The sequence below is a fragment of the Tauraco erythrolophus genome, chromosome 7, assembly GCF_009769465.1.
Source record: "Tauraco erythrolophus isolate bTauEry1 chromosome 7, bTauEry1.pri, whole genome shotgun sequence".
NCBI lineage: Eukaryota > Metazoa > Chordata > Aves > Musophagiformes > Musophagidae > Tauraco > Tauraco erythrolophus.
Window position 1 is genome coordinate 52,306,898 of NC_141471.1, and position 15,189 is coordinate 52,322,086.

Here is a 15,189-nt window from a genome sequence, read left to right on the forward strand (position 1 = left end):
GGGGGCAGTTTTAGCCTTTTTTTTTTTCTAAACTATGAATCCAGCACAAGTTGGAAAGTGTTGCTAGGAATTAAATACAGCTTTACAGATAAGATAAATTTGAATTACCATGTATGTTACCATAATCTCTCTTTTCATTTTCAGTAGGCTGTTGGAAGACAGTAGTGTATGCAATGATACCCATAAGAAAAGACAGCTGTTTAGGTTTGTATCACTCTGTTTAATATTCGTTTCCCAGTAACTCTCACTCATGATTCTATCCATATCCTCGCCGACGGAGACCTTGACGGGTGTGGGGATGTCATTTTTCTAGTTGGAAAGGTGCATGGAGAACAGAGTTCTTACCCCACTCATCCCCCACTCTCTAGAATGGGGAGGTCACAACGAAGCCCTTTTGTTTGGTTTTAAGGATCATTGGCTTAGAAACCATATCAGATTTTCAGCTGCCCAGCTGCTCAGACTGCCACAATTTGGGGGTGACTGTGACTGGTGGAAGTTCGTTATGCTCTAGGATGTACAACAGATGCCTTTCACAGACTAGTGCCTAGACTGACCTTTTTTCCTTTTGTTGGTTTATTAAAAGCTGAAGTAAAAGTATGATGAGGTGAAACTGATTGAAGTTCCCTTTTCTGAAGCAGCAATGTTTTGAAACTTTTTCTCTCACCTTTGTCTTCCAAACTTCAATTCCTTCTGCCCAGAGAACATTCAGATGTATTCTATATCCCAGATCGCATCCGAAGCCACAGAGAATCAGTAGGAGTCAATCCATATTTTCATGGAGGACTTGTTTATCAGTTGACGCATGGATCAGTGGAAGACCCAACCTGGTGGTGACAGCGTTCCTCTGAGAGACTTAGAAAGGCTTTGCTCCCACAGGTTCAGCTCAAGTCAACCAAAGTTGAGCGTGACAAGCTGCTGTTAAAGTCAATCAGCTGCCACAAGTCTTAGGCAGAGCAGGCAGAAGTAATAGATGCTTTCAGAAGCATGTCCTTCATGCAGTAAGGCACATGGATAGCTAGGCAGAAGTAGGGTGATCACTGGATGTCTGTATACATTCACGTTTGCATATGTAGCAGTGTTTGTGTCACTTCAAACCTATATCATCTATATTACATAATTTTTCGTGATGAGGAGAAAAGAGTTCAGAGTTATTTGATGTGTGGTTGCTAACTGTGCATGTCAGCACAACAGCCACACAGGAGATGATGAGATTGCGCTGGGTAAGGAGCAGTGCTGGAGCATCTGGAGCTGCATCCCATGGCCACAGGCAGGAGGCAGAAAAACTTTCCTTCATGATTTGGGCTAGCTTTGCTGATCTGAAGAGTCTCAGATTGGCCATGCAGAAGTAAGGAGGCATCTTACACACAGAGGCTCTTAATAGCTAATATCTGTTTGAGTTTGGGAACAAAGGAGAGATTTTGTGTAACCCAAAACCACGGATAACTGGGATACAAAAGCATTCTGTTTCTCTCCCTCTTTTCCACTAGACCATAAATATAAGAGAATTTTTAATTTCTAAGCATAAAAACGCAAAAGAATTTGTAAATAATACACTTTATTTTTGTCTTTCTAATTAAATCATAAGGACAATTTATTTTAAAAAAATCTTTTTCCTTTTTTTAATGTTGTTACTTCTGTGCTGTTTCTCTTCATGCTTTCCCAGTGTCTGGGTCTAGCGAAGGTCAGCAGGTTAATACTGCTGATCGCATCTGTGAGAGACTCTGATCACAGGCAAGAAACACACCAGCCTGATCCCATCTTTGACATGCTGCTCCTTTATGTCCCAAGTGGCACAGGTCAGCAAGTTCTCCAAATAAAAGACAGGAGCCACGCTTGCAAGAAGAAAAGGGACCCAAAAAAAAAAATAGATGCAGTCTCATCCTTTTGATTTGTAGAAAGTGCTTTGAGCCAGCAAGGTATTATACTGTAAAGTAAGATGGAGAGGTGGCAAGTGTCTTCTAAAAAACTTCCAAAAGCCAGTGTTATTAGCATCACTTGGGATAATGGTCCTGATGAACTAAGCTGTAGTAGACATGCTGGTTTTGTCATTTTAGCAGCATGTTGTAAGCTGTTTCCCATAAATAAGCCAAGTTCTCCTCCAAATTCTGCTCACAGTTTACTGTGTTGTCACTCACAATACACTGAGAGCTCTGTGGCTAAGGACAGGCAGCATCTACCCAGAGATGTTTGTGATTAGTGTATGCAGAGAGAAAAAACAAACCAACCCTAAATGGTGGGTCTCTAAGTGAAGCATTAGCACTGAAGAGTTTGGGGAGGACATATGTGTAGGGGAAGGCTCTGGATGACTTTACAGAGCAGATGATGAGTAGGGACAAGGTGCAATAGAAATAAGGGGATGGACATGAAGACAGAAAATAAAAGGCAGGTAAAGTTAATGAGAAAAACAGGTGATGGACAGCAGAGGGAGAAGTAGTGAGGGGTTTGCTGAGGGAAGAGATCAATCAACAGGCAACAGAAATGCTACGTCAGCGCTGCGTAATACTGCTGTGTCAGCCCCATCCAGTGAAGTGCTCTTAGGATACATGCAAAAGGGGAGCGTTGGTAAGTGCTGTGCACGTAAAAGGGTATAGCAGCGTTTACTTGCCAAAGTCAGTTGAATATGGAGGTCAAATCTCATGTTTCAGGCGTGCTTTTGTAAATGGAGAGTATTTGCATTTTCTTTATTGTACTTGCTGTGGGGTACCCAAAGTTAGACTCTGCCCTGGCATGGTTTTGTTTGTGTATAAGTCTTTGTTTGCTGATGTCTGTAGGGGTAACAGAGACAGCACGGGGAAGGCATCTGGCAGTCGACAGAGCAGTACGGAAAACGAATTGAAGTGGACAGACCACCAGAGGCCATGGAGCAGCACAGACTCGGACAGCTCAAATCGCAATTTGAAGCCAGCCATAACAAAGACAGCCAGTTTTGGTGGGATAACCGTCCTGACAAGAGGAGATAGCTCGTCAAGTAACAGAAGTACCGGCAAACTGTCTAAAACAGGTAGCTAGTACTGTATTGGGTTCACAGTACTTCGTGTTGTGCTGTCATAAATGGCTGTACTGGTACTTGCCTGAGTATGGTATATCACAGAATGGTTTGGGTTGGAAGGGACCTTCAGAGGTCATTTAATCCAACCCCTATAGTTGGACATGCACATCTGTGCGTAGCAGATGTGTATGTCCATCTATGTGTGTTAGTATCTGAGTACCTGGTATTGAGTTTTTAGGAATCAAAAGCAAGCCTGATGCGTGAGGTCTGCAAATCATAGGTGAGGTAGGCTTTTCCTGGAGTAGAGTACGTGCACGTCCTTTTTGAACACTGTCTGCACTTCTTGTAGCCTGAAAAGGTGGTACTCCTTTCAGATAAAGCACAGATTTTACCTTTTTATTAGTCTTAATCTTTTTGAATCGTGAAAAATTATACGTCATATATCTGATGAGACATCCAAGAACACTTTGTTGTTGCTGAAATGCAGACCATCTGTATCTTGGAGTACAGCCTCTCTCTTGCAGCTGGCAGATGAGGCAGTGTGCTGTGGTGGAAGCAAGCAGAAGTGCTGAATTCACAGAAGTCTCACAATTCCATTTTCTTGTTTAGTTCCCGTTAAATGAAAGCACGATTTAAGAAGACTACGAACCTGGTGGGAATTCTTCATTTATTTGCATTAACTTCACGAGTACATAAACATATGAGCGAGTCACAGGGTCTGGATCTAAGTAATTTCAAGCCATGCCATTAAGCTACTCTATTATATTTTTGTGTAAAAGTGCATAATAAATAATGAGCCCATCAGATGATTCCATCACATTGATTCATTTGATAAATATAGTACAGGACAAGTGGTAATCAATATTAGCACTTAGTGCACTTTCAGCTTGAGAGTGTTTTATGGGCAGTACTTAATTTAAACCCAGTTTATCAAACCTGCGTTGGGCAGATTTCACTCCTATTCCCAAAATTGTATGGTAGCCTTTTCCATGATTTAGGATGCTCGAGAATAGAGTTTTTGGAGTAAATCAAGAAAATCTTTGACTTGGTATCTGTATTCTAGATCTCTGGATCTTTATTGTAGTTTAAAATTTTGTTCTGTTTCACAGCTGTAAAGGCATCTGGCTGGTTGAAAAGCCACTCTTTCAAGCCCTGCTGGTCATAAAGCTGCTGGGAGCTTTTGGAATATCCTGCCACTTCTTAATATTTCTATTTTATGTTTCTTTTGAGACCCTGGACAAAATTGGGTTTGTTATCTTAAGATTCATAGGATCATAGAAAGATCTGTAAGGATCCCTTCCTAAGATAAGATTCTCCTTCAGTTTTACTCCGTCCTTATGTACGTGAAATCCTATGGAATTTAGACATGAAATTGACTTTGAAAATTAGTACAGAATGGTTGTTTACCTCCGGCTTCTTCCTGAACATGAGTATGCAACTTAGCAAAACCAGTGTGTATGTAGTTTTGAAACTACACTCTCCTGTATTTTTTATATGCATGAAGGCTGTATAGGCTATACAGTGGGGCCTGAAGTATGCAGTAGACCATGTTTTTACCTGCAGATTTCTTTGCCTCCTGCGAATCTTTCTGTTGCATCAGAATTCAATTTGATATGCATGAATTAGGGAGGAGGCACCGGTTCTTGGTATGCTTTTTTGATGTCATCCACCTTCAGTAGAGTGCAAGTAAATGTATTTCTCTGCAGCATTGTATTGCAGAGGCGCAGAGCATTTGAAATGGTGTCAGGGAAATCCAGTTTGGAGGGTTTAGACATCTAATTGCAAAAGAGTAATACTTTTAAGTAGCTGTTTAGTGTTAAAATCAAGCATATTAAAGGATGCACTTAGAGAATGCATTAAAGGAGAGATCTCTGAAGCATGCCAATTCTTGTAAATGCATCTGCACTCTATGTGCACCAAAGCCAAAATTGCTTTCAAATGAAAGCTCTTATAATACATTTTTAAAACATCAGTGATACTAAAATTCCATGTTCTTTGCAGAGCAATCACATAATATAAGTGATTGGACTTTTTTTTAAACTGTTTAAATTTGAAAGGTAGTTGAGGCACAGAAAGAGTAAAAAGGAAACAAAATAAAAGGAAGAGGTGGGGAAAAAGAGCAAGGCTGGGTGTCAAAACGAACAGCTTCAAAGCCAGGACATAAAGTCAAACTGTCAGTCAGCCTGAGGAGAGTCATAGGAAATACCATCTAAATCGCTATTTCTATCCTTCCCTCTAAAATGTTATTGAATGTCATTAAAGCAGAGAAGAATGACTGTTCAAAAAATAATAGGGAAATATGCCTTGATAAAGTATTCTCCCTTCACTAAAAAATGCTGAGTGTATTCATACAACTGTCAGGGCCCCCACGTGCTATTTGCATATGTTTTCTAAGGTATGTAAGATACCAAAATGCACTTCATTGTGCATGTTTTGCATTAGATCTTCATTACTCTCTACTCCAGTCATAGGCAGTGCTGGGTATTCCATAGCTCAGTACATGTTTAAAGCTTGATCATGTTTTTACTGGGGGGAATTTTGTTTATTTTCTATTGTCTTTACTACAGTGATTGAAATGGGATTGCAGAGATGCAGGTACGAACATTAGGCACGCTGCCCTGGTAGTGTGGCAGAGCCTGGTAGGCACCAATTATGACTTGGTTCTCTTCTGCAGAAAGTACTAGTCTGTTCTCTGAAGTGCTTTATGATTCACAGTAATAAATGTAAAACATTTTTGTCTCGCATATAATATTTATTAAATCAGTCTGAAGTCATTAGTTGCTCAAAATGTTCTTCATTGGCTAAATGATGGAAAATGGTTGTGACCATTTTAAATTTGAAAATTATTCAACATGTACGATGGTCATCCAGAAACATTTTCAAGCACCTTTCTTGAGCATTGTAATATTAAAACTTTCAGGATTTCCACAGATGGCTAACAGCTGCCTTTGAAAGTATGTACAGTGATGGAATATTAGCATTGTAGCCTTTCTGGATCATTTTTAATATTGTCACCAAAATTAAGTGTTCTACCTTTAACCTTAACTTCTGATACATCAGTAATTAATGGTACATAGTAGACAAACAGAAACCGAAGCACAGAAAGATGTTAGCCTCCCCTTAGGCAAAGACAGATCATAGAATGTGCTGTTCTCCACAGTAGAGTCCACTAGTGTCGATTAGTCAGACTTTAATTGCATTCAACTGCATGGGAATTAGAGCTTAGAAAAGGAATTACGTTATTTCATTCTTGCAAACTTGACAAAAGGAGCTGTTCGAAACCCAGTATATGGTTATCTTACTAGTTCTGATGGTTATTTTCATGCACCTGTTGATTGTTTAGAAAGCCCTGTTCCACTGAAGAGCACAGATTGTGTACGGCAAATAAAATTTTCTTCTCTGTTCTGAACCCTGGTAGATATATAGAGGTGTATTAAGCTATAATTCAATATTGAGTAGGGAGTTAATAACAAATTGCAATCAGACTGCATTTCTACAATTTAGGACATCATACAAAATGTTGCGTAGTTTAGATTTCCAGTAATCTAGTGGACTTTCCAGGGCTGCCTAGCCACGTAGATTGGCAGGTGAAATAGATGTCCCTGTAGGCATCAAAGATGGACCTGTTCAGTCTCTAACACATCTACGAAGATAACATGGTAGTTGATGAGCTGGATTTTATTTTCACTGGCACATTGCAACAGCTTTTAACGTACATTATTAGGAGGGAAGACAAGATGTGTTTCAAAGAAATGTTCTCTATGTATTTTCATATCTATTTAAATAGTTATTGGAGGACTTAAAAGATGTAACTATTGCATCTTTGGCTTCTTTTAATGCATTTTCCATTCAGTAGAATGCGCATCTGTTGGAGTGTGTTTCTTCCCCCCCCACTTACAAAAAGCTAGCTGCATTGGGGTATCAGCTGTGTTGATACAGATCGGTAGGGATTGTTAACTTCCTTGGCAGGGCTCCAAGTAATGGGAGCCACGGTCTAATCTCTCCTGTTTGTTGTTCATTGCTACTCCTCTTGGAGAAAGACGATTATACTGCAGGCATTTCAATACATTAACATATTTTTTTTTTTTAAAAGAAAGTGTCCTGTAAATTATAATTTTATCTCTGAGTTCTGAAACTGAATTTCTGCTTCTTTATGATTTCCTTTAATCAGGCATTAGGAATGTTGATGTATGGGCAGTAAATCATGAGCGAACTGCTTCCAGTCATGCTCTTCCCACCAACCGACTGTGCTGAAGCATCAATCTTATTTTTAGAAGTGCAGCTTGCAGAGAAATAATCGTGTTCAAATAAGCACGTACCATTATCATAAAAAAACCTTAAATACATTGCAATATATAGAAAAGCAAGTGACTTAGAAAAGTTGCAAATAAATTTTCCTAAACCAAGAAACTACTTCCAAGACAAAAATACTGCCAGAGGTGAGATCTTGAGAGTCCAGTTGATAAGAAAGGAAAAATTGACTTGGAAGGTGGGATGAGTAGAAATATTCGAAGTCATCAGATACTGACTGCTGACCCAAAGAAACTAGAGCAAGATGTGTTGCATCGCTCACTAGCACTCAGAATATTGGAAAATTAATGGTACCTCCACACTTTCTCTCCACAAACCCTCTAAGCTATTAAGACTTTGTGGTGATTTTTCTCTCTCTTTTTTTCTTTTACCACTCTTTGAACTGCTGTATCTCTCAGAATATTTTTAAAAGGTATTAATGGAAAGTGATGAGAATATGAAGGTTATTACTATGTCAACTGTGAAGTAGCAAGAAAATAATAGAAGAATCTAGAAGAAGTAGCCATCATTACATACTGAAGAAAAAGGCGTTGGATTGTGTAATGGGGGCAAAAATCTCATTTAGTCAAAAGTTCCTTTCAGAAGTCTTTAGCAAGACATCGCTTAATGTGAATCTGAATAAAGTCAGAGAGTTCATTTTTTTTTCATTTGCTACAGTACTGAATTCATTATGTGGTGATTTCTTATTCCAAATTTAGACACCGTAAAAACAGCTAATCAGAGCTACAAAGACAAGATTAATTGGTGTTAATTTCCAAACATTAGTGTTGAACTTTATTTGGCTTAATATGTCTAGACTTAAAATGATAGGAAATAAGTTGTAGTGATGAAAAAAAAATTGAAATAGATCATTCTTATACAGAATACATGGGGGCAAAATTGGTTAAGTAGTAATTTCCAGGATATTTTTTTTTTAAAATATTCAGAAAATTGCTGAAACGGTTTTGTGTCTTATTTGCGTTATTTCAAAATTGCCAACTTGATCTACTGACATAGGGGAGCAGATCTCTGATCTTTTAAGGCAGACATTTCAAAGATATCACCTTGGCCAATGTGGGGTGATTGCTCCAGAGCTTTTTCCACTGCTTCTGCCTACCATTTGATGAGTACATCTGAATTCATTGCAGTCCTTTGGCTTTTAACATTCAGAAGCTAGGGAAGACCAATCCGTGATCTGCCATAAAAGCAGCTGAAAGGGGAGAAAGAAAAAAAAACAATTGAATGTCAGAGCTGCAATCTTCTTTTACGCTAACAGCGTTTCTTCAGAATAGTGCAAAATGGGGAGAGAGAGGTCTGAACTCAGGCTTGGTACTACTTACGTGCTTAGAAATAATCCTGGGAGGTTTATGAAATCCAGTCATCACCCCTGCCTCTCCAGGTAGCTTTCTAACTCATTGAATTCGATAGGTGATGGAAAAGATGAGAAAGTAAAGCAAGAACTCAAAGAAGCAGCATGAAGTGCATGTAGAAGGACTAGAGAAGTGCAGGAAAGGATCCTGTAACTGCTGTAGAAAGAAAATGAAACTTGGGCAGTTGCCTCTATATTTGGGAGGAAGATGCCAAATACTAATTGCAGCTTGATGAGGATAACCTCCAGGAATATCTCTGGAATTTGTAGAAACACTGAGATCTGAAATGATCTGATAAATAAAACTATCCCTGAAGGAAATAATCTTCCTAAATTTCCGACCTCAGTCTACAAGGAGAGGAAAAATAGAGCAACTTATACAACTTTGAAGTATGTTTATAGAAATCAAAAATTTCTTCCGAAATCTCTATTACTTTCTTGATTAGATACTGAAGAAGCAGATTTAAGGTCCTGCTGATGGCAAATAGTGCACAGTTCATAAAGAGGACTGTCTCTGTAGTAGCTGCTGTATGGATATGAAGCTTGAAGAAAATGTATAAAAATGTATTTTACACAGCAATCCACAGGAATCTGTGGAAAGACCCTCTATTTGTTAAGTAACAGGATGTGAGTGTGATTTCTTCAGAGGAAACCTATTTTGCTCTAATTACGAGGAAATAAATGAATTCCAATGTGGATTTGACAGAAAGTGAATCCGAGGCTCTAAGCAGTCTACTGCAGGGTCCTCCTGTAGTATCCCAAGTATAAAGGAGTGTAATTTGCCCTCTAACGAAGAAGTTTGCTAAAACCTAAGTCTGAGTTCTGTCTTTTGTTTTAGTCTGCACCTGCAGGGGGGCACTAAGCAGGTTGGTAATTAACATAAGATGCATAGACAGTGCACAGAAGTAAAATAAAAGAAGTTGCAATTAAAATATACTTTACTTTTGGAAAGAAGCATTTGTACAGATATGTGTTTTCATACTTCCCTTGTATTTGCCTTAACGTCCTGCTTTAAGGAAGCCATTCATCTCTGAGTCTTATGTTCTCAGAGATTCTTACTGTTTTTATGTGAAGCAAATCAAAATCTAATCAAGTAAAATCTCTGAAGTTTGGAGATTATATTTGTTTTTTAGAATAATGAGTCTCCCTATCCTTCCAGGCATGAATGTGTTTTAACACATTTGATTTATCTCGATTGATCAGTTTTAATAAGCTAGGTGCTGAAAAATCAAAGTGGCAAAAGTTTCAGGTAGCAGCTTTGGTGGCTTTAAGTTAATACACACATGGCACAGCTACCTTGTTACTTGACTGACAACTCAGTTGATGGTTTGTTGTTTGTTTTTTTTCCTTACAGAAAATGTTTGGTGACTTTTTGTGTTGTGGTGGTTTGGGTTTTTTTCTTTTCATTTACAACCATGAAGCTGTTTACTGGCTGGGGGGAGCAGATGTTGCAGGTGGAAAGTGGTCTTCTGAATTGTGGAAATACCACTGGATATTGAGCTTCAGTAAGGAGTGAAAACCCCTCTCCTACTCGCTGGGCATGGACTAGCGCTTGCCTTTGTGGTCTGCGAAGGCTGTCCTCGTGTACGTGCCGTGTCTTATGGGGACTGGGGTCCCTTGTAACCCCCCCTGCTGTGGTTGTGTCTCTCTGTTAGGCTCAGAGTCTTCCAGCAGCGCTGGCTCCTCAGGATCCCTGTCACGAATACATCAGCCTCTCCAAAGCGCATCTCTTGTCCCCGGGGTGACAGCCAGCTCTTCAGGCAACGCGTCCTACCCTGAGAACGGGATGAGTGGCCAGGTGGCCCCCAGCAACACCAGCTACATCATTCTTCCACTTGAAGCTGCAGGGATACCACCTGGCAGTATCCTTCTCAACCCGCACACAGGTCAGTAGGATGCTCTCCTGCCTGGTACTGCCCTTCAGTGTTTCCAATGTCATCTGGGGAATTGGCAAATTTCATGTTTCTAGAGAGACTTTCCTCGAAGCACTTTTTGAGGAAGCAAGCAGCAAACATACATAGAAATGACATTTGGCAGGTTGTTTTTTTGAATCTGCAGGCAAAGCTGGATTGGCTTTCTGAGGCCGTTGTGGTATAGCCGGTGGGAAGTGATAGAAAACACACTTGTGCAGTCCCAGACAGGATATTAATCTTATAAAGTCTTGGCACTCCCTGGCTGTGAATCCTCTGAGATCCCATTAGCTTCAGCAAGGAAGGACACTCTTCCACATCAAGAGTGCTGAGATACAATGCTCAAATTTTTAGAGACTGTGCTTAACAGAAGACTTTAAAAAGGCTTAGAAGCTGCATTTGAATTAGTACTTTGGAGTTAATTTCCTTATATGATAAGCAATTGTATTTAAATCAGAAGATTTATGATAAGAGAAAGTTGTAATCTCTTCAATTCTGCATCATGGTGCTGGTAGTTAGCAGCACTGGAGTGCTTGAACAAGGCATTCATAGTCACCCAAGCACTGTGGACACTTCAGAAACCACTCAGCTTGAAATTGAGTGCTTGCGGAAGGTTTAAGGCAGTTTTACTTTCTTGGTCTAGATGAAGTCCAGATAATGTTGCGCTAATGCTCCGCACAATATTGTACTGACGGCATTAAAAAGGTTCAGGAAGGTTGATACTGTGATGCTTTTCCAGCATTTGGACAATTTCTGTGACCATGACTAGCTGTACTGTCAACCTTAGCTGAGTTACGCTAGGTTTAAAATAACAAAGCCTACAGTACAATGCTTTTTCTATTATACTGGGAGCTCAGAGTTGATCTCCAAAATATTTTTTCAAAGTCTTAATAGAGCATTCAGGAGCTTTTTATTTGGGGGGTTTTATTTATGAGCAGTATTTTATGTATATTACATACCTGCGTTCCAATATTTTGGTCAGAAAGCAGTCAAGAAAAACTGAAAGTTACAGCGTTTAAGAAAAATACAGCCTTGACAAACTACTAGACCAAAATTTCCACAGACTTTTAGAGATAGTGGTATCTGGGGCTGATCAATATATATCAGCATATATAAAATCAGGGAGGAGTTCTTTTTTGTTTGGATTCAAATGTGGCAGGTTCTTTCCAGAGAGATGACTTAGAAGTACGTGTTTGTGCAAGTTACTAAAGCCTTTACTATTTACGTGTACTTTTTTTCAAGCTATTGATTTATTGACATGAGAGCCTAATACTGTCAGCATAAATGGGGATTTTAGTCATTTCTTAAAAGGGCTCGGTGGGAGCACAGAGTGGGAGGTGAGCATAAGACAAAACTCATTATTAATTTACTCATTTCTGTTGTTCTGGTGGTTGGCAGTTCTGTCTGTACCACCTGAATTTCTTGGTCAATACAGAAGAGGGCATTTTGTGTGCTATGTGGTCCACTCCCATATAACACTCGGCAGGCTCAGGCAGAAGTCCGCCCATAATCCAGGTGATAGGACTGAGAGAAACAAATGAAAAGAATTGCTGCTGCTTCGAGCCCACCAACAGCTGAGAGTTTGTGCTCATTCCTGGCCATGGCAAGGACAGAAGCTGCAGCTCACCACGCTTGCAAGCTGCAAGAGCTATTTGAGAGGAACATCTACATCTGTTGTGTCAACTTGCAATTTGTAGTAGCTAGCTCATATTTTTTCCCTGTTACCTAGGGAGTCTTTGTTTGCCATAGGTACGATGTCTTTCAGTGCCTCATTGTCTGCAGAGGCATCATCGAGAGTTCCATGTGTGTTAGTATGTTTAATATTCAGGGAGCAAGTGGTTTTGTGTACATCTAATTTTGCGTTTCTTTCAAACCATGTATTCTGTTTCTGTAGCTCCCTTGTAAATACGTACATAGTAGAGAAAACGGAGGGAGCAGATTCCTCTAAAGACTGAAATTCTTGTCTCAGAGGTATAGCTTCATGCTACTACCTGTGCTGGAAGCCAGGCTATGCTGTAGCGTCCACTGTGTTTTTAACATGCAGCAAAACACGTGCTGCAAATTTGCCACTCTTTGGGCTCAGAATCTTTGCATCTTATTAGGGTAATGTTACAAAAGAAGCTCCATAGGGAGGAGACTTAGATTGCTGGATGCTGTGATCGACTATCAAAGTGATGGATGCTGTCAGAGAAATAGATGAAGAGAAGACAGCTTAAAGAAAAGGAAAAAAGAGCTTTGTTTCCTGTAATGAATAGATTTTCTTTCCCTATGTAGCACCATTGTTTAGCTCTTTCTTCTCCTCTTGCAGAGTGGCTACTGCCAATCTTTTTCTCTCTTTTGATCACAATACCATGTCCTTTAAAAATCTTTGCTTCCTTTCACACTACATAGTCACTGACTGTGCAGGCCTCTAATGGTATCCACAGATGCTGTCAGTATCTCCCTGCGCTGATTAAACCTCTCAGCTCCTTCTCAGGTGTTGGCAGTCCACACTTTCTTTTCCATATCCGCAGTTTCTTTTGTTTCTTCTCCTTCCCCAGTCAGAGAAGCTTCTTGCTTGCTTTAGGAAAGAACCATTTACGTGGCTTTGCTGTTCTACTCTCCATTTCACCCACTTCACCAGTCTGTTTTACCCATTAAAGGATTCTTCATGACAAGTTCTCTTACTTAACCCCTGTGACAATTTAAGAGCATTTGTGTTTCATTCTTACTCCTTTCAATGACATGGCGATTTTTGCCCTTCTGTCAGGGCCACAGTGCATAACTTACAAACTTCTTCTCTGTTACCATCTGATCTCTCCCCTCATTTCTTATTTCAAGATTTCTTCATGAAAGGTCTTTTTTCTCATCTTTGAAAGCATTACTGGACCTTTTCTCTTTTAGTTCTGTCATCATTTGCTGAGCCACAGGAAATGCTCTTTACAGCTTCCCTGGAGCGTCTGGTGCTGGCTTCGGAAGCCTGTTAACCCACTCACCCAGTCCGATTTCCCCAGTATCCTAAAGTACTTCTGGAGTCTGAAACTCCCAAATCTAGGGAATCCATGCCCTCGTCACTCAGTGTGTTCACAGCAAGAAGCAGGAAATCAGCTAGTGGGCAGACCTGCTCCATGCTTCTCTTCTGCTCACTCTCATTATGACCTTTCTCACTGCAAGTGTGAGACATGCCCAGTATAACATGGCAACTTCATCCAGGAAGTCTTGATGCTTTGGAGAGAGAAGGCAAGGTTTCTTTAGGCAGTGATCCTCATACAATTCTGACCATGATTAATAGGAGGGAGGAACCGAAAGTCTGAGGAGGAGACAGAACAGGTAGAGATGCTTGTGGTGTACAAATCAGAAGTTTGTTATTGCACTGTTGTTCTCAGTCACTGAATCCTTCCAGATCTCCCTTTTTATCTCAGTTATTCATACTTGAGTTACCTACATTAAGTGTTACCAATTAATTGCTGAAATTCCTTTTTTTCTCATGGAAACATCTGTAATTCCTTTGATTTATGAATTTATGGTGAAAGTGAAAAGAGGACTGAGGTAATGGAAAACGTTTTCCCTGAAGAGAAATACCATATTTTTTTTGTTTGTAAGATAACAACTTGGGTGAAATTATTATTTTTTTGTCCAATCAAACCTTACTTTTACAAGGTTACTTCCCCCAGCTAAAATATCTGAAGCAAAAAGAGTTCAGCAACTTAGTAGAACTTTGGACAGAATTTGTCCTGTACATAAGAAATTTTCAAAGATATCTTTAGTGTTTCTTCCTTGATAACTTTCAGTGCTGCCATCTCTAATTGCGTAGTGCATAGCTCTCAAAAGTACAGCACTATTTTATTAGAAAGTGTAAATAAATTAGTAACAAGGGCGAAGTTGTTTTTCTTCCTTTCCATACAAACTGCAGTGTGCCAGTTGAGTACATTTGACTGCTGTTCCATGGCAATTAAATGTGCATGAATATTCTGTACCTCCATTATTTGCTCCAGAGTTCAGTTTTAGTATTAAATTGATTCATCATTGAATTACTGTATATAACTGTAGCATCTGAATCATCTTATAGCCATGGTAACCTTCCATCCATGTCTTGGAAGGTCATGCTACCAAAACAAATATCCACTGTCTGCCTTACCTGCAAAAAAAATAAAATAGATGGCTGATACTGTAATGAGGAATTGAGAGTGATGAGCACTTTACTGTTGTAGCAGGTCAACTAGAGAGAGATCAGTTAAAGTAAGGTTGTATGTTTTCCATACAGAAAACAGTACATTCTTAAAAGTGTTCAGCAAAGGCAGGGTGTTTTGTTACAGGTCAACCATTTGTAAATCCTGATGGGACACCGGCAATATACAATCCTCCCAGCGGCCAGCAGACAATGAGGAGCCAGATGGTGGGACAGTCTCAGCAGCAACCTTCGTCCCAGCAGCCTCAGCAGGTTCAACAGCCACAGCAGCAAATGGCAAGTCACCTTGTCACACAGGTAGGTGTAGTGGCCATTGAATAAAGAGAAGAAGCTCTCAGGAATGCGAAGGATGTCCTAAGGGGTAGAAGGGAAGGATACAGCTAGACAAAATATCTGGATGTTCTTTTCTTTTGAAACAAATGAGACCCATGATCTGTATATTCAATGTGAATGAAACAGGGAA

At 39.8% G+C, this 15,189-nt stretch overlaps 1 protein-coding gene across 2 annotated transcripts in view; it reads left to right on the forward strand.

The window, feature by feature from the left end:
- The window catches only part of ARPP21 (cAMP regulated phosphoprotein 21), a 102,936-nt gene that overhangs the window by 36,669 nt on the left and 51,078 nt on the right, over window positions 1–15,189 (forward strand). For both annotated transcript variants that reach the window (XM_086615186.1, XM_086615187.1), the window contains 4 exons: window positions 145–204; window positions 2,772–3,004; window positions 10,304–10,534; window positions 14,854–15,023. In XM_086615186.1, the coding sequence (XP_086471312.1) occupies window positions 145–204; window positions 2,772–3,004; window positions 10,304–10,534; window positions 14,854–15,023 (694 nt within the window). The remainder of the gene's footprint in view (window positions 1–144; window positions 205–2,771; window positions 3,005–10,303; window positions 10,535–14,853; window positions 15,024–15,189) is intronic.